Source organism: Symphalangus syndactylus, chromosome 9 (genome assembly GCF_028878055.3).
Source record: "Symphalangus syndactylus isolate Jambi chromosome 9, NHGRI_mSymSyn1-v2.1_pri, whole genome shotgun sequence".
In the NCBI taxonomy this organism is placed as follows: domain Eukaryota; kingdom Metazoa; phylum Chordata; class Mammalia; order Primates; family Hylobatidae; genus Symphalangus; species Symphalangus syndactylus.
The window spans coordinates 41,628,362-41,646,549 of NC_072431.2; the positions used below are offsets into that span (position 1 = coordinate 41,628,362).

At 36.0% G+C, this 18,188-nt stretch overlaps 2 protein-coding genes across 31 annotated transcripts in view; one reads left to right on the forward strand and one right to left on the reverse strand.

Moving 5' to 3' along the window:
• The window catches only part of LOC129489445 (CD302 antigen), a 149,458-nt gene extending 147,653 nt beyond the window's left edge, over positions 1 to 1,805 (forward strand). For 2 of the 3 annotated variants that reach the window (XM_055292001.2, XM_063645983.1), the window contains one exon: positions 104 to 1,805. In XM_055292001.2, the coding sequence (XP_055147976.1) occupies positions 104 to 306 (203 nt within the window). In that variant the 3' untranslated portion in view covers positions 307 to 1,805. The remainder of the gene's footprint in view (positions 1 to 103) is intronic. The other variant, XM_055292000.2, reaches the window with a different exon arrangement.
• A 2,186-nt stretch (positions 1,806 to 3,991) lies between these two features.
• Positions 3,992 to 18,188, reverse strand: part of MARCHF7 (membrane associated ring-CH-type finger 7) — a 55,635-nt gene continuing 41,438 nt past the window's right edge. For 10 of the 28 annotated variants that reach the window (XM_055292008.2, XM_055292009.2, XM_063646003.1 and 7 more), the window contains 4 exons: positions 13,089 to 13,198; positions 9,435 to 9,548; positions 7,840 to 7,888; positions 3,992 to 5,265 (listed from right to left, as the gene is read on the reverse strand). In XM_055292008.2, the coding sequence (XP_055147983.1) occupies positions 5,207 to 5,265; positions 7,840 to 7,888; positions 9,435 to 9,548; positions 13,089 to 13,198 (332 nt within the window). In that variant the 3' untranslated portion in view covers positions 3,992 to 5,206. Of the gene's footprint in view, positions 7,889 to 9,434; positions 9,549 to 13,088; positions 13,199 to 18,188 lie in introns of all 28 variants that reach the window. The other 18 variants (XM_063645997.1, XM_063646004.1, XM_063646000.1 and 15 more) reach the window with 4 other exon arrangements.

Sequence of the window (18,188 nt, forward strand, 5' to 3'; positions counted from 1 at the left end):
CACAGAGAAACGTTTACGCAAAACTACAGTTGTGCTCACCAAAATATACTTGCAACTTGTGTACCCTAATCTCCCAAATATTCTTTTGTCTTTTCCTTTTCAGATAACCACATTTTAATATCAGCATTGGTGATTGCTAGCACGGTAATTTTGACAGTTTTGGGAGCAATCATTTGGTTCCTGTACAAAAAACATTCTGATTCTCGTTTCACCACAGTTTTTTCAACCGCACCCCAATCACCTTATAACGAAGACTGTGTTTTGGTAGTTGGAGAAGAAAATGAATACCCTGTTCAATTTGAGTAAGTTTTTTGTAATCTTGTATTAAGACATCAACAAAATGCCCTGGCAGAGATAACTTGGGATTTTAATGTAAAACTTGACATCGGATATTAGAGCTTTAATGGTATTCCTTATTCCGGTAACATTTTTATGTACTCATGTGTTGTGAAGAGTCTTTAGGTTCATTAAAAAAACAGGTTTTAGCCGGGCGCGGTGGCTCACGCTTGTAATCCCAGCACTTTGGGAGGCCGAGGCGGGTGGATCACGAGGTCAGGAGATCGAGACCACGGTGAAACCCCGTCTCTACTAAAAATACAAAAAAATTAGCCGGGCGTAGTGGCGGGCGCCTGCAGTCCCAGCTACTCGGAGAGGCTGAGGCAGGAGAATGGCGTGAACCTGGGAGGCGGAGCTTGCAGTGAGCCGAGATTGCGCCACTACACTCCAGCCTGGGCAACAGAGCGAGACTCCGTCTCAAAAAAAAAAAAAAAAAAACAGGTTTTAGAAATGATCTTAGATCTAATATAGTGATTTTAAGCATCCCGTCAAAGGCAGAATCTGTCACTTGAATGAAGGAACGCTTAAAGCCCAAGAAGCAGATAAAAGCCCAGCCTATTTGTCTTGCCTGCTGTATCTTCCCTTCTATTTAGTTGACCCACTTGTTTATACGCTTATTAGTAAACACGAAATGGGGAATAAGTGATTTTAAGTACATCCCATACATTTAAATATCTTTGATAATTGTTTTTTTTTTTGGCAGATAATTCCTCTAGAACGTGTATCTCCTTTTATGATTTAGATGAAGAAAATTTTACAACTTTTAACACCCCACACCAATTTGTTTCATTACTTTTACACACACCATTTTATCACAGATGACTCAAGTTTTAATGAATGTTTATAAATCTTTTGAAACAAAATATGATCGCTGTGTCTAGGATGGCATAGAGAAAGCTGGCAATTAGGTTAACACATATATTACAGTGCCCCTTTAAGGATTTCTCTTGCCACCCTACCTTTCGTACTTTCCCTTATACAAGATATATCTCATTCTCCTCAAGCATTTATAAATTTTTCCTTCAATGACATGAAAACTGTGCAAGCAAAAACCGAAGCAAAACACTAAGTACGACTGTAGTGACAATGATCAAGGTTTTCAGTGCATTTACTGTACATTTTAAGAAAAAGGTGAAAATCATTTGGGGAGTAAAAAAATGAAAAAGCTGAAACGAGTGATTTTCCTCACCATCAATAAACCAAAAACAGGAAAGATGATAAAGAATGTATAAATTTCACGTAAATTAGTCATGTATCACTTACCAATGGGGATATGTTCTAAGAAATGCATAGCTAGGGAATCTTTTGTGAAAATCAGCTTGTATTTACACAAACCCAGATGGTAGAGCCTATTTTGTCCCAAACCTACACAGCATGTTACTGTGCTGAATACTGCAGACAACTGTAACACAATATTTGTGTATCTAAATATAGAAAAGGTACAGTAAAAATATGGTCTACTAAGGAAACACTCTATATGTGGTCCATTACTGACTGAAGTATACTATCTAGAAGTCTGAGGCTCAAAGAAAAGTAATCCCTCTTCTGAATCCACACCCCATCAATTATCTTACGTTCTTATGGGGAGATATACTATCTCACTAGCTTGACTAATGGCAACAAAGTCCCAGCTTGTGTAATCTCTTTTTATTGACCACATGAATCGAAAACACTCATCACAATTAATGGCACTATCATTAATGAGACATGAGTAACTAAAAAGTGACAGAAAACTTAACAGTGGGGCTACATGGTACTGAAAAATGCAGGCATTACACCAGCTGTTACAAAAGCACAAGCATGCTCTGTAAGAGCTTTACAATTCTGAGATTTTGTGTAGTGATTGAGATGTCTATTTTATTATTGATAGACTATTACTAATATCAATATTGAACACTACCCTGGAATTCCTGCCTGGTTTTCCTACCCAAATTGTACCACTCCTTGAAGAACTACAGGCACAGTAAAAAAATATGGCGTATTATGTGAACTAAAAGAGTTCTAAAGGAGTTCTTAAAGGAGTGGTAGAATTTGGGTAGGAAAATTTGGGTAGGAAAGTGATTAAGTCCAACTTAAAACCAACAGTCTCAAATGTCTACAACTACAATGTCCAATGTCCAATGAGCCACTAGCCACATGAGGCTATTTAAGTAAATTAAGTATAGTTTAAAATCCAGTTTCCCAATTACATTAGCCACATTGTCAAGTGTTCAAATCACAGGTGGTTAGTGGCTACTGTACTGGGCAACATACATTATAGAACATTTTCATTATAGGAAGTTTTATTGGGCAGTGCTGCTGTTAAATCCTACCTTCCACTCAACTCCCATACAACTTTCTTTTGTACGTTTTGTTACTTTCTACCTAATGGCAGCTCTTCCAAAATAGCTGTTTTAAACTCTGATTTAATTTTCAATATTTGGTTTCATTTTTCAACAGGCCAAGAGGCCTCTGGTAATGAAGTGCTATATATATATATATATATATATATATATATATATATACATATACATATACATACATATATATATACATATATACACATATATATACACACATATATATATGCACACATATATGTGTGTGTATATGATGGAGTCTCGCTGTGTTGCCCAGGCTAGAGTGCAGTGGCTCGATCTTGGCTCACTCCTATCTCCGCCTTGCAGGTTTTCAAGCGATTCTCCTGCCTCAGCCTCCTTAGTAGCTGGGACCACAGACATCTGCCACCACGCCCAGCTAACTTTTTGTATTTTTGGTAGAGACGGGTTTCGCCATATTGACTGGGCTGGTCTCAAACTCCTGACCTCAAGTGATCCACCCACCTTGGTCTCCCAAAGTGCTGGGATTACATGCGTGAGCCACCACACTTGGCATACATTTTTTCTTTATATACCAGAACATCTGTAACAGGCACCTTGTCTACTCATTAGTCAAGAGATAATTGGATTACACAGGCAGGCTTGTTTACTACATTCGGAATGTAAAAACTGCTTTCTTCAACATCTTGGTTCTAGCTAGTAATAACAATATAATTCTTTGGCAGATATTTAGAATAACATTTTAAACATTTTCTTAGAAAATTGCATTCTTGCAGTGAGCAGTGTATGGTCTCTTTTGTTCAGAATTTAAAATTGATAATCAATGAAAGCCTTTTCTCTTATTCCTCTACTGTCATTTACATGATAATCTGAAGCTAATGTGACAATATTTAAATACTAAGTGGTACTAGGGAACTACAAGAATACTGTAAAGCTTAAGCCATTGTTATCACTGTCATTTAGCATTTAATAACAAAACTATACAGAATTATCTTATACGCATACCAATGAATGTTTTGTACCATCTAAATTTTTTAAATAAAGTTTTATGGGTTAAGCAGAAGACAACTGTCATACTGAATTTTATTAAAAGTATATATACTTCAAATTCAAAGCATCCCTTAGGACCCACAGAATATATTAAAACTACCACCCTTAAATTTTATATTTTTGCTTTAAGACAGACAATGCAAAGATAACTGGCAAGAGGTGAGCAAATGTTTTAGAACATTTATAGTATTACTTAAAATGAGATTTGAAATTGTAATAAAATTGTTGGTTATGAAGTTCGATGTCTTTGAGCACCAGTTTAGAAGGAAACATTTCAAACAGTAAAATAAATCAGTGTGCACTTTATTTCGAGCCAATGTTTTACATAAGACCAACAAACTAAGTGTGGGCAAATTGTTCATTCACTTTTGAGAAATTACATGTTTCCTATTTAGGTTTGAAAAAGTAGTTTGTTGCCATAACATCAGACCTTAAGGTGTTTTAAAGTGTATCCTAAGGGTATTGACGGAAGAAAAATACAGTGTTGTGGAAGTATACACAACTCATGACCACAGTATAGATCCATTCGTGGTGAATAATGTTCTGTTCTCCAAAGGTAGTGAAAAATATTAAGTCATCAAATAAATGCTCAGAATTACCAAGGAACAGTTAAAAAGGACCAGGATCCAAACAGGTTATTTATATATTTATCTATAAAGAAGTGACAACACTAAAAAACACATTGAAAACCAGTGTTTTAAACTCTGAATGTGGGATTTAAAAATATTCCATTAACTTGAGATTGCAATAATTTTTTTAAACCAAATAGCATTTGACTGGCAAGTCTCATATAATTTACAGCTGTAATATTCCTAAAAGGAATATCTACATACTATAGCCTATCAAATATAATCTGCATTTTGCAAATCAATACAAAAATCTATCCATCATTTATACATTTTATATATAGTTTTTAAAAATTAGATTTTATTGCTAAGTGAATTTGGAATTCAAATTAAATTTGGAAACTTAATATAATGCTCTTCTCATAACCTTCTCCCCATTCTTTTTAATTTTTAAACACTGGAAGCAAATGATTATCAAAATGAGACTGCAACTTAAGGCAGTTTAAAAGAAAAAATAATTAGGTGCCATATAGCATTTTATTTCAAAAGTATATTTTGTCCCACTTTTCTCAATAGCAAGAGTAAAACACAAACCTTTTTTCATAAATATGACTACAGTAATCAGAACACAAAGGGTTGATAGGCATTGCTTAGATATTTAAAACAAGGGTAATACTTTCCCACCCACCTAAAAGAAAAAAACCTTTTTGATTACCAGTTTATAAACATCAGATTTGCTATGTTAAAAAGTCCAGCAGAATTTTAATTCAGCAACACTTGAGAATGAATATATATATACAGGCATATATGTGTATGTATATATTCATTTTATATATAGTCAATGTATTAGGCATTCCCCCACAGAAGTAATTTATATTTAATTGCCATTTTTAATAAACACTGTGTTCACAGATCATCCATCTGTCTTATATGAAGTTAGGCAATATCAAATGTCCTGTTATGGTCTCCATCTTCTTCGGAATCATCCTCTGAAGCTGTTGAAAGAAAACAGAATGATCAAGAATGATTTTAAGGGGGATAAGAATGGGAAGTGTAAATATGAAGCCAGAACAGCAATGACTTGTAAAAACAAAAATCCCAATTTAGTATATTGTTTGATCAAAATGATAAGTTGTATGACAGGGTTAGGGTGGTCTGACTGGGTGATGCCCAACCACAATTGCCCCCGCCCCCACATCTTTTTGTAATGTTATATCGATTTTTATAAAAATGAAAATGCTTAAAAATGTGGTTCAAGAGCATCTTCTAAAATGTTTCTGAGATCAATCTGTGTTCATAGTAGCTAATGATATATAAACACTAGGAAAAAAGTCAACTTAAGGCAAGTGCTCTCACACACCTGAGTAGAATCTGGCTTATTACCGCTGCATGTTTGATGCATCCGATGAGAATGAAAAGAAATGTACATAGAATAAAAGGTTATGGGTGTTCTTGCAATTTACATCAAAGCTATGTCTATACAATGCCAAGATAAAAGTTCATTTAGTAAGTCAAAAAAGCTTCATATAGACACAGCCTAAATTAAAATAATTGGATTCAATAAAAACCTACTGTTGAGATTATTCCCCTGTCTCCACACTGTCAGAAACTTAACACTTTTGCAACATTTCTGACCTCAATTTTTTCAAGAGTCACTAGTGGCTCAAGAGTTAAAAATAAAGCGTCCTGGGTGTCTTTAGGAAAGACATAGTAAGTATAAAACTATGAATTCTATGAACTGCTTTGCATGTGAAAGAAAATGCAAGCTCACTAAAATAAACATCTAACCAGCATCTTTCCCCCATTATCAAGGGCAAAAAGGTTTAATGCCCTCTCTTTTTATATTTACATTGGACAAATTAAGAGCATCCAACAAATGGAATCAACCTAGGGCAAAGCACAGAAAAACTATGCAACACTAATAGATTTAAATCCATTTAATAAATGACAAGCATATAACTAAGTCATGACTGATATAAACTCTACTGTTGAGTTTTATGCTCTATCACTGAGAAATACCAAACTAAAAAATTACAGATTAAGGAACTTCTTGTGTTTCTCCATTTAACTCCACTCCACAGGAGAGGATAATTTAGTCAGAACCCATTTCAGAATGTACTAATACTCTGATATTTAGGGGTTAACTTGCAGCACCCTTGTCTTTCATGCTTATTTGAGTATGGACATATTTCACCTCCATGTTTTTCTTCCCACATGTTAGGAGCAGACAATACTATGTTTAAGAAACTAAATTTTAAATGAGAATGTTAGTTTTTTAAAATGGAGAAACCTGGGGAAAACATACACTGAAACAAATTACTATCATGACGTTGGACAAAGTATAAATTGTAATTTAAAAAAACAGAGACCTTTGTATTAGGCCAACCTAAGGGATCTGAAAGAAGGTGTAAAGGGAAAAAATTTTATACCAAGTGAATTTGCACTGACTCCTTTCTTTTCACATATCCTAATTAAAATTGTGAAAATATGTTATCTGGTTTCATCTCAAAACCTTTAAAAACTTGAAAGTAGTACAGACTTAATGACAAAAACCTATGTTTTACATTACCTAGAATTAAAAAGTTCCTATGAGGACTAAGTCCTTTTTAAACCTTACTTCAAAGGATGCTGAGCTTTCTCTAAAAGTAAAAATGTTATGCACACTATAGATAACACTCCAAATAGTTTGAAGATGAGTATAGAAAGCAATTCTTCAGTATTCAACTGAAGAATACATATTTTAAAAAGACACTTCGAGTAGTGTTTTGGAATGGGCAACAAAGGGTGAAAAAGTAAAATATGTAGGGGTTGGGTGGGTAGAGCCACCAATACCTGTGCCCACATGGTATGAAGCACACTGGAAGTTACAGGACATTAAAAAGAGGGTAGGCTGTACAGATGCATGTAAAGATTTGCCTTCACTTATAATCCCAGCCAGAAATCCTGATGCTGGAATGTGATCTTAAGAGATTCGAGCTGTTGGCAGAGCTGGCTACCTAATTAAAGGTCCATGAGGACCTACAATAAGCCAAAAAAACCACACCACCACCACCACCAACAAAAAACCCACAAAACAAAGCCCTTTTTGGCTTCTGATACGGATTCAGAATTAGGACTCCTTGTCCCATATTTTCCTGGAATCATATGTAAGCCCAGGAATAATCTCTTATGATATAACAAAGCTGAGTAACAGGTAAAATTGCTTACCAAAAACGAAACGAAACAAAACAAAATCCTAACAGATTAAGAAATGTGGTTTGATTACTAGTTAAGATTTATGCCTTTTTTATTATAAATCCTGAAATCAAGGTGATCAACAATAAATTTCTCTTTGAAAAAAAAAGTAAAATGCAGTTAAAATTACATGCTTCCATACCTTAAAATATGCTTTAAAAAAAAAAAACTAATGTCAGTCTCCCAACCCATATTTCCCAAATCAATCATTTTGGTATTATTAAGCCTATAAATGAGCTCTAATTTGGCAGAACAGAGTATATACTTAGGTTTTGCTCTGGGTTTAATTTGCAAAAGTAAATTCAACAAGTCTGGGGAGGGGAAATTCCACCTACTTTCGAGATCTTCCATATGTGCCTGAAGAGTTCTTGCAAGGTTAATAAACTAGAAACAATGCAGAAAGAAATACAGTAGTTTAAATGTTGCAAATGGATCTAAAGAGAGAATCACTATAGGAGATTCATTTCTACTTAAAAAGTCAAACATCAGTTTAAGCCTTTAAATAGGGGTTTTTCTCCCCCCAACATCAAAAATCACAAGCTTAATGGTATTAATTTTTAAATGTTTTATATAATCTTTATAATCATGTAGAAACCAGTTTTTTAAAATTGGGAACAGATACAATAATTTTATCCAATGATATTGTCTTCTTATAAACACTTCAAAAAATTATGAAATGGAGGAAAAAAACAAAACCAAAAACCACCCTTGTATTTGGACCCAAATAAATTCAGTTTCAGTGGGCGCGCGCACACACACACACACACACACACACACAAAACTCCCAAGAACCAATATTTTCCTACCTAAATTTGATAAAAGTATGTATTTAGTTCTATACATTAAAAAAAAATCCTAATGACTTCCACTTTGGAGTATCATCCAAAATTCTGTAATTTTCCATTGTAACACTTGTTAATATGAACTTTTAAAAATACATGAATTCAAAAGTTCTTACATGTTTTATATGGTTTATCCATTCTGAAGACTTAAGGTACCTTTTTAGAAATCATTTTACGGTATTAAGGTTTTAGGGGCTCACAATTTCTAAAGTACTTAGAAGTCAAGAGATCTTTGCTCAAATTCTGAATGCTCTTGATAGATAATATGAATGTTCTTCAATGATAATTATCTGTTAACCAGCTCACTGGAATAATGTCCACATGATAAAGAAAATTTTTTACTAATTTAGGAGTATTATATACATTGAATTGCAGTTATTTGATAATTTTCAAAATAAAAACATTACATGAACTCTACTACATTTTTATCACCGAAGTTAACATATAAGAGTTTGAAGGATATACTTATGAACACATTTCAAGACATGAAGTGTTCAGAATGCTACAATAATGGCAGATATATAGAGACCCTAGCCCTTGCTGCACAAAATGGCCCAGACAGCAGAGCATAAAGTTTCCTCTGGTACACTGACGCAAAGAGCATCGTTTACTTATAAATACCTAAGATACAGCTGGCCAAAATGTTGTATTATGGCTAATAGCGTACACAGTAAACAACCAACTATTCCATATCTAACAAACAAATTGAAGTTAATTTCCCATACTCTTTGGCTTTTGGAGTTCAATTTCAGGTTTCTAAGTGATAATATGGAGGTTTTGTTTTAATAATAAAAAGCCCATTTTCCCTCAATGTTTCCAATTCTGTTTTTCAATGAAATACATTCCAATTACCTTTGAGAGCTAGAAAATTACTTCTTTCTCTAAAATAACTTTATGAGAAAATCAGGCTGCTTGTTATAGAAGACAGCAATTTCCATTAAATCTACAGTATCTTTATTTTTAAGAAACATTTAAAAAATAACAGCTTCCCAAAGGAAATAAGATGTCAACATATGAAACAATCTGCTTTCCAAGGCATACACTTGCTGCATCATACCCTCCCTCTCCCCGACTTCATTATTACTTACTCGGACACGTGTGCTTGGTTCATTTGTATTTCCCATCATATCAGAAAAGCTTTGTTCACACAAGTGCAATAACACCACTAGGTAGAGACCAGAGCTGATAAACTCATACTCAGCCTTCAACAGGGAAGCAAACAGGAGAAAAGAAAAATACAGAGAATGAAAAATTAGTAGAATTGAGACTGATACTCACAGTGCACTGATTAAACTAGAGGAAATGTATTCATATCCAGTTCCTAATAAGGGATACAATGCCATTTTTTAAGAAAAAAAGACTATCCTTTATAATTTCATAAAATTTTACTTTTTATTCTCACAGTCTTCTTTAGTATAATGACTTTATATAAAAATGGAACTTTTAAATAATTTGATGGTGGAATGAATGCTTTGGTTTTCTATAAAGCTCATAGATTTCATTATACAAATGGCTATAGCTATTATGTTTAGTTAAAAATTACATTTCATCTATAGCTATGCCAATATACTACTATAATTAAAATCTATTCTGATAGCTCAAGTGTTTTTCTGTGTAATATGATGAACACAAAGGCATAAATAAAAGAATGAATTAATAAGGGTAAGAGACTAACTAATCATTCACACAGAAATTTGTAGTTGGTAAAAACAGTTCTTCAATTCAAAACTGTTCTGTTGTGTTAACCTAAAAGGAAGAAGCTGAGACAAAATTTAACAGAGTTTATTTTAGTCAAGGTTCAGGACTGCTGCCAGGCTCCCACTTCCAAGCTGCCTTGGGGAGAGTGCTCCAGAGAATAAAAGAAAGGCTCAAATTTTTAAAGAAAAAAGGACAAATCAGGAAGGGAGAGATAACAAAAGTTGTTCATTCTGAATTCTCAAGATTGGTTTACAGAAATAACATTGGTTAGTGATTGGCTATACATGATTGAACTATAGGTTATATGACATTTTATGGCTACTTGGCACTAGTTAGTCTAGAGGCTCCAAAGCAAGTGGCTTATTTAGCTCAAGGGAGAGTGAGATGAGAATGCTGTTACATTTTAAATACCTCTCTGAACCTGATAATTTAAAGGGGCTCATATTCCTCAGATTAAAAGTTTCTCTTTTCCCCCCACAGTTGTTTTCAAGCCATGAATACAAATCATAAATATAGAATTATTAATAATCTAATCTGTCCTGTAATTTTTACAGTGAACTATTTACAAACCGAATTAGGCAACTGGTTCACTGGACGTTAAGAACTCTATGTTCTTAGTACCAACTTCAGCAAGTAACTGATTATCAGAGTCTACTGAGTATTCAAGAAATTTGAGGCCAGGTGAGGTGGCTCACGCCTATAATCCCAGCATTTTGGGAGGCTGGGGTGGGTGGTTCACTTGAGGTCAGGAGTTCAAGACCAGCCTGGCCAACACGGTGAAACCCCATCTCTACTAAAAATACAAAAATTAGCTGGGTGTGGTGGCAGGAGCCTGTAACACCAGCTACTTGGGAGGCTGAGGCAGAAGAATCGCTTGAACCTGGGAGGTGGAGGTTGCAGTTGGCCAAGATCACGCCATTGCACTCCAGCCTGGGTGACAAGAGTGAAATTCCGTCAAAAAAGAGAAAAAAAAAAAAGAAATGATTCACTTAATAATTATTGTTGTTTATTTTTAACTTATAAGGAAATAATATATCCAGAACATTAAAAAAAAATTTTAAACGGGGCCAGGCATAGTGGCTCATGCCTGTAATCCCAGCACTTTGGGAGGCTGAGGCGGGTGGGATCACCTGAGGTCAGGAGTTCAAGACCAGCCTGGCCAGCATGGTGAAGCCCCATCCCTACTAAAAATTCAAAAAATTAGCCTGGTGTGGAGGCGGGTGCCAATCCCACCTACTTGGGAGGCTGAGGCAAGAGAATCGCTTAAACTCAGGAGGCAGAGGTTGCAGTGAGCTGAGATCGCGCCACTGCACTCCAGCCTGGGCAACAAGGAAGGCTCCGTCTCAAAAAAAAAAAAAATAAATGGTTATCACCTTGCGAAAGATCAAGCCACTGGTTAATGTGGATATAGACTTATTAAACTAATCACTTAAAATCAGTGTAGCTATCAGGCCACTAGAATCTATTATTCATACAGAACAAACAAGTTAAAACCAGGAAGTTTAATCAAGGCTGTCACTGTTTTTACAATGACTCCACCTAATACTTCCTAAAACTTCTAAAGAATATAGGTCATTAAAATGCTTAGAAAACAATAAAAACATTCCTGAGATCAAAAAGGAAAAGGCATGACAGAGCGAGACTCCATCTCAAAAAAACAAAAACAAAAACGAAAGGAAAAAACTGCCTTTGAGAGACAGGAAGAAGCATCTCAGGAAGGAAGATGGCAGGAGAAACAATCCTTTTGAAAGCTACTCTCATTTTGAGAAGACAAGTTATGTATTTATATTTATCTCTCCATGATTCCATTTTTCCATGTTTCCCTTGGTTTTTAAATACCAATGCTCAGCTAGCTACAGAGAACTCCCTGGGGATTTAAAACATTTCCTTGCTGAAAGTGATTTTCTTTTTGGACAACTAGTGCATCGGAGAATAAAACAACGTAACTGGCATTAGGGTAGCACCTATGCTACATTAACTGTTTAATGTTTTCATTCTTTAGATCAGTGATTCTTTATCTGGATCCAAGCAATTAGCTTAAAAGGATCTGGGAATCCCTTAAATTAGAGACAGAATTTGTGTCTATATATTTTATAAGAAGGGTACATAGTTTTAATCAGATCTTCAAAGGGTATCTATTATTCCCACATTTAAAAGAAAAGTGGTTCAGAAAATATCATATATTAATGTATGATTCTATTTGTATGAATATCCAGGATAAGTAAATCCATAAAACAACACAGACTGGTAGTTGCCAGGGGCTGAGAGCACAGAATGGGGAGCAACTGTTTAATGGGTAGAGGGTTTTCTTTTGGAGTGATGAAAATGTTTTGGAACTAAACAGAGATGGCGGCTGCACAAAATGGTTTTTATGTTTTGTAAATCTCATTCAATATAATAAAAGAGGGGAGGCCCATTACCCCTACATTTAAACAGTGTTTTTGTTTTCTCTTTTGTAGAGACCAGGTCTTGCTACGTTGCCGAGGCTGGTCTCAAACTCCTGGCCTCAAACAGTCATCCTGTCTTAGCCTCCCAAAGTGCTAGGTATACGTGTGAGCCATTGTAGTACCTGGCCAAAAAGTGTTTTTCAAGCACTTCATGCATTCCTTTCACAGCATTATATTTGTTTTTTTAAAACAAATATGCTAACCACACTTCAACAATTTGGCTCTAAAGTCACCCTTGTCATCTCCTTAAACACACACCTGCCCCACCTCCTGAATTTTCCTTCAGTAAAGAAAAAGGAGGAAATTATTGAGCTTTTCATTCTAACTGTATCATTTATGCATCTCAAAAAACTTACAGCTATGGGGAAATAAGGTTGGCATCCCTATTTTGGAACAACTTTCCTAAGCTTAAGGGAAAAATAAAAAAAAATATGAAATTCTAACACCTAATGCAGTAACAGAATTATGTTAAGAACATTATCATTGTTATTATTATTATTTTAATGCAAGGTTTCTGACCATGATTTAATCTTTTCTTCAAGAGCTGTCCTTGAAGCATAGAATAGACACTTACCAAATTAGGCAAAATATACTAACTTGTTCATTTGCATGAGCTCTATGTAGTTCATGAATATCAAAATCCTCCAGGTTAAGCTCCAACTTCTCTTTACATAGTTCACAGGTGGTTACAGCTTCTAATGAAGAACCTGGTAAAAATTAAATTACAAGTAAAGCTTAGTTTTACAGTGTCTTCATAAAACACTTTTCCTCGTTAAGTTTTAAGCTTAAAATAAATAAAACCTTAAAGGAAAGGAGAAGAAAAGGAAATATTACATTTCTGCAGTAAACCAGTAATGTCCCCTAATACAGCAGTCTATAATATCCAATGTGCACATCAGGTCCTGCCCTATGATAATAAGCTGCCACCATTATTTAGATACCTTGGTTGTTTTCTTCCTCCCAGATACTCATACATCCTTGATCATGGGAAGCAGACAGAGGCAATGGAATGTCATCTGTAGTTCCTACTTCCTCCTTAAGTACTTTGACATGATGCCATGAAAACAATGTTTGGTGATGTAACATCTCAAACACCTAGTTACACACCCAAGCCAGTATCTTTGATGTGACAACACATACCTCACATACCTAAGACCTTTTGGAGTTTAAGGAATGTGTCTGCCTTACTTGCTAGAATGGGAAAAAAGGGACCCCACCCTTGTCCAAATAAAAACAGCTCCTTTCAGTCCTAAAAGGAATTAGTCTTCATATATGCTGCAACATGAACTTTAAAAACATTATGCTAAGTGAAGTAAGACAGATACAAAAGGACAAATATTTTATGATTCTACTTACATAAAATATCTGGAATATGCAAATTCAGAGAGACAGAAAGTAGATCAGAAGTTACCAGGGATTTGGCAGAGAAGGGAGTAGGAAGTGAGAAGTTACTACTGCTTAATGGTTAGCGTTTCTGTCTGGAATGATAAACAATTTTGGAAATAGGAGTGATGGTTGCACAACACTGTGAATGGATCCAATTGTATACTTAAAAATGGTCAAAATGGCATATTTTATGTTATCTACTTGTTTTACCAAACATTTTTTTAAAAAGAAAAAGAAAACTTCCATATTCATTCAATATTTGATTATTCCCAAGCTTTTTGGTTCCAATTTGGTAGGCAGTAGTCTTGTGTAATTAAACTTGTACGTTCTTTCTGCCTTTTCCTTTGTTTGTTTATATTTAGATAGGGTTTCAAATGGGAAAATGGCCTTAAAATTAGGGTAGAAAGGTTTAAATTCAATTCAACTAACATTTGTTGAGTGATTGTTATGTGCAAGCAATAATTAGAGGTTTTGGAGATTCAAAAAAGAGTAAATAGTAAGCCCTGCCTTCAAGGAGCTCATAAAACTCTAATGGTTAGTAAGAGTTTTTTAAGAGTAAAATTTGGCATAAGGTCCAAGACAGCAGTAACTTATGTACATTTTCTAGAAAACAGCTGAAAGTGAGTGCTAATCTGAAGAAGTACGCTGTCTCAAAACGGGCTGTAGTCAAATTACATTGAGTTTTCACTATATTTTGAATATATGAACGAAACCAAGCTTCTTTTTGGAGTCTAGCATACATGAAAATGTAATATGGACCTTGGCGATAATTTAATACAGATTCTCTTACATCTTAGGGCTTCATTTTCCTCCTCTATGGAGTAAAAGACTTATTAAGTCATTCAAAAAGGCTACACTCAGCCGGAAGCAACCCATTTATTTCTACATGTTTTTTCTGGAGACAAGATCTCACTCTGCTGCCCAGCCTGGAGTGCAGTGGCATGATCATGGCTCGCTGCAGCCTCTAACTCATGGGCTCAAAGGATCCTCTCACCTTGTCCTGTTGGATTACAGGCATAAGCCACCACAGCCAGCCTACTCCTATATTTCTTAATCAGGGCTCTCTCCCATTACACCCTAACTGCATCTGCCTAAACTTGTACTAGACTTATTTTATTCATCTTTGTATATCCTGTAGACTTTAGCAATCCAAATATAGTAGCTTCTTAACAAATGCTTAACTAAATCTCTACCAGAATGAACCTTCTACCAGATGGGGTCTTTGTGCAACTCTGAGAAATACTTCTGAATGCCTTTCAGGAAAGTTCAGTTGCTGAGACCTATACATTCAATTGGCCATATCTTGAAAAGCACTTATTATAACCTTATAAAACTAACTCCAGGCCAGGTGTGGTGGCTCACGCTGGTAATCCCAGCACTTTGGGAGGCTGCCGAGGCAGGCGGATCACTTGAGGCAAGGAATTCGAGATCAGCCTGGCCAACTTGACAAAACTCCATCTCTACTAAAAATACAAAAAATTAGCCAGGGGTGGTGGTGTGCGCCTGTAATCCCAGCTAACTCAGGAGGCTGAGGCAGGAGAATCGCTTGAACTCGGGAGGCAGAGGTTGCAGTAAGCTGAGATTGTGCCACTGTACTCCAGCCTGGTGACAGAACAAGACTCCGTCTCAAAAAACAAAACCAAAAACAAACTAACTCCCATTTAATTTAATCATGTACTTACCATGTGCCTGGTACAGTGGGAAACTATGAGCAATAACTCTTTTGACATTCATTAACAACTTTATGAGGTATTACTCAATTTTACTCAAGATGGAAATGAGGCCCAACCCTAGTCCTACTTAAGAATCTTTAAGAGTGAATCTGAATCATACGTATTTTTTTCTCTTTTTTTTGAGATTGTCACTCTTGTCACCCAGGCTGGAGTGCAATGGGGTGATCTTGGCTCACTGCAACTTCCACCTCCTGGGTTCAAGTGATTCTCTTGCCTCAGCCTCCCGAGTAGCTGGGATTACAGGTGTGCGCCACCACACCCAGCTAATTTCTGTATTTTCAGTAGAGACGGGGTTTCACCATGTTGGCCAGGCTGGTCTTGAACTCCTGACCTCAGGTGCTCCACCTGCCTCAGCCTCCCAAAGTGCTGGGATTACAGGCGTGAGCCACCATGCCTGGCCCATCTGTATTTTTAAAAACTCTAGTGGGTGATTCTGATCAGCAGCCAGGGTTAAGAAACATGCTCAAGACCCTATAGCTAGCTAAGTGTTCCAGTAAGTATTCCAAACTGGGCTTGTCTAACTTCAAAAAGCCAATGTTCTTAAACAATAAACTGTATTATCTGTTTTCCTCCATATCCAGCACTAATAATCCAGTTGTGTGTATCAGAAGTTGAGTCAAGTTGTTGTTCTTCATTTTGGTAATAGCTAACATTTCTGGGCCCTTAAGTGTCAAAATACTAAGCACTTTACGTGTAATCTCTCATTTAGTCCTTCTAACACCTCAGGGCAGTGACTAACAAAACCTGTGAGTTACTGTAACACCAGACAGCTCAGAGAAAAGGCAGTTCCAGGTGAGACAGCTTGTTCAGAGCCTTGAGCTCAGGCTAGCTTAGAAGAAAAGATAACTGCTTTCTCCTCTTGTGCCCCCCAGGAGGCTACTGCTCACCACTTGACTACAACATTACTGGGAGCCTCAGGAATTTTCCCAGTATCCCCATAATCTCCAACTTGAAACCAACTCCTCCAACAGATTATGAAAATCAAAATCAGTGCCATCATACCTCACAACATAGTTGTCTATGTTACTATGCTATAATAATCAGATCTTTAATTTCACAATTATGTATATTTATTAATCTGATCTAATTTTCTACCTTACTAGTTGTTTCTAATGTCCCCTGGTACTCGTGGTCTAATATCAGTAAATTCCTCTAATCACCAACCTTTCTTTATTGAACTACCTCTTTACTTTCATGCCTGAACCACAGTGCCTCCTGACTAATGATACCTATATATATATGCTTCTATAGCCATTTTATCCCCACAGTCCCTTGTAACTCAGGACCAAGAAGTGAGGGAAGTTGCCCACCCAACACACCCATTACTGTTTTCAAATCTTAATTCCCCCTTCATTCATTAATGACTTCAGCACCTGGCTCTCTACCCTTCTTTGCCAACTAAATCCTTGGTTGTTTCAACATCCAAGACCAGTCCCACTGCATTATAACTTTCTCAACATGTTTGCTTCCAATACTACCCTTCCCCACCTCAGTCACCAACTCAGTTCATACCCTTGACCTCATCACAATTTGCTGCACTATCCCTAAATCACCATTTTAATTGTCCCCTCCTGTGTACCAATTCTTATTTTAGCCTTATGTCAATAAAATTCAAAGATACTCTACCTCTTTCTCACTATACACTTCCTGAGGTCCTTACTTTCCTCCTGATTTTAACTTCTATGATCACCACAATTATGTCCTTATAGATACCCTTAACTCCCTTCATCGTATTTGCCTAGCAAAAGACCCACAAGCATTGAACTCTAGTCCATACCTATATCCCAAGCATCTGAAAACCGCTTTAAAAAAATTGTACATGTACCTCATTTTAAAATCACTTTTATAGACACTAATACAATCTGGAAATCCTACTACACATCCACATCCTTAAAATGTTATTTCCCTCACACCTCAAAACCTAACCTGCCTCCTTATCAGCTAAAGACCTTACCTCTAAGAAAACAGATGCAATTAACACAGGGAGTCATAAATCTTCCCATCAAAGCAACAAACTGATCAACACCCATGTCAATACTAGGCTTCTGAAGAGGAAATATCCTTTCTCCTATTACGGGATAACCACTCAACCTGTGCTCTGGACCCCATCTTCTTTCTCCTTTTTTTGTATTTTTTTTTTTGTTAGAAGTCTCAAAATAAAAACATGCCTTAAAATCCCCTACCTCAAAATAAAACAGAAACACTTCTTGTGATCCCATGTAACTCTAATTCCTGTTCCCTATCTCCAGTCTCCTTGGTAGTAAATTTGTTCAAAGTATCGAACCTATGTTGCTGTCTATCCTTTCTTACCTCCTTTTCTCTACTCAGTCTAATCTAATCAGGCTTAAGAACCCACCATTGCAGAGACTGAAACCACCAAGAACATCTATGCTATCAAATCCAATTATTCTTTCTTCTCATTTTACCTGACCTCTCAGAAGTGCAGGGTTGATCGCATATACCTTAAAGCATTCTTCTTTTGGCTTGCACAACACATTTTCTTGGTTTTCTTCCTTCCTAGCTGCTTTTCAAATCTCCTCTGTTCTCACTAAACATCTGGGTGTCCCAGGGCTCTGTC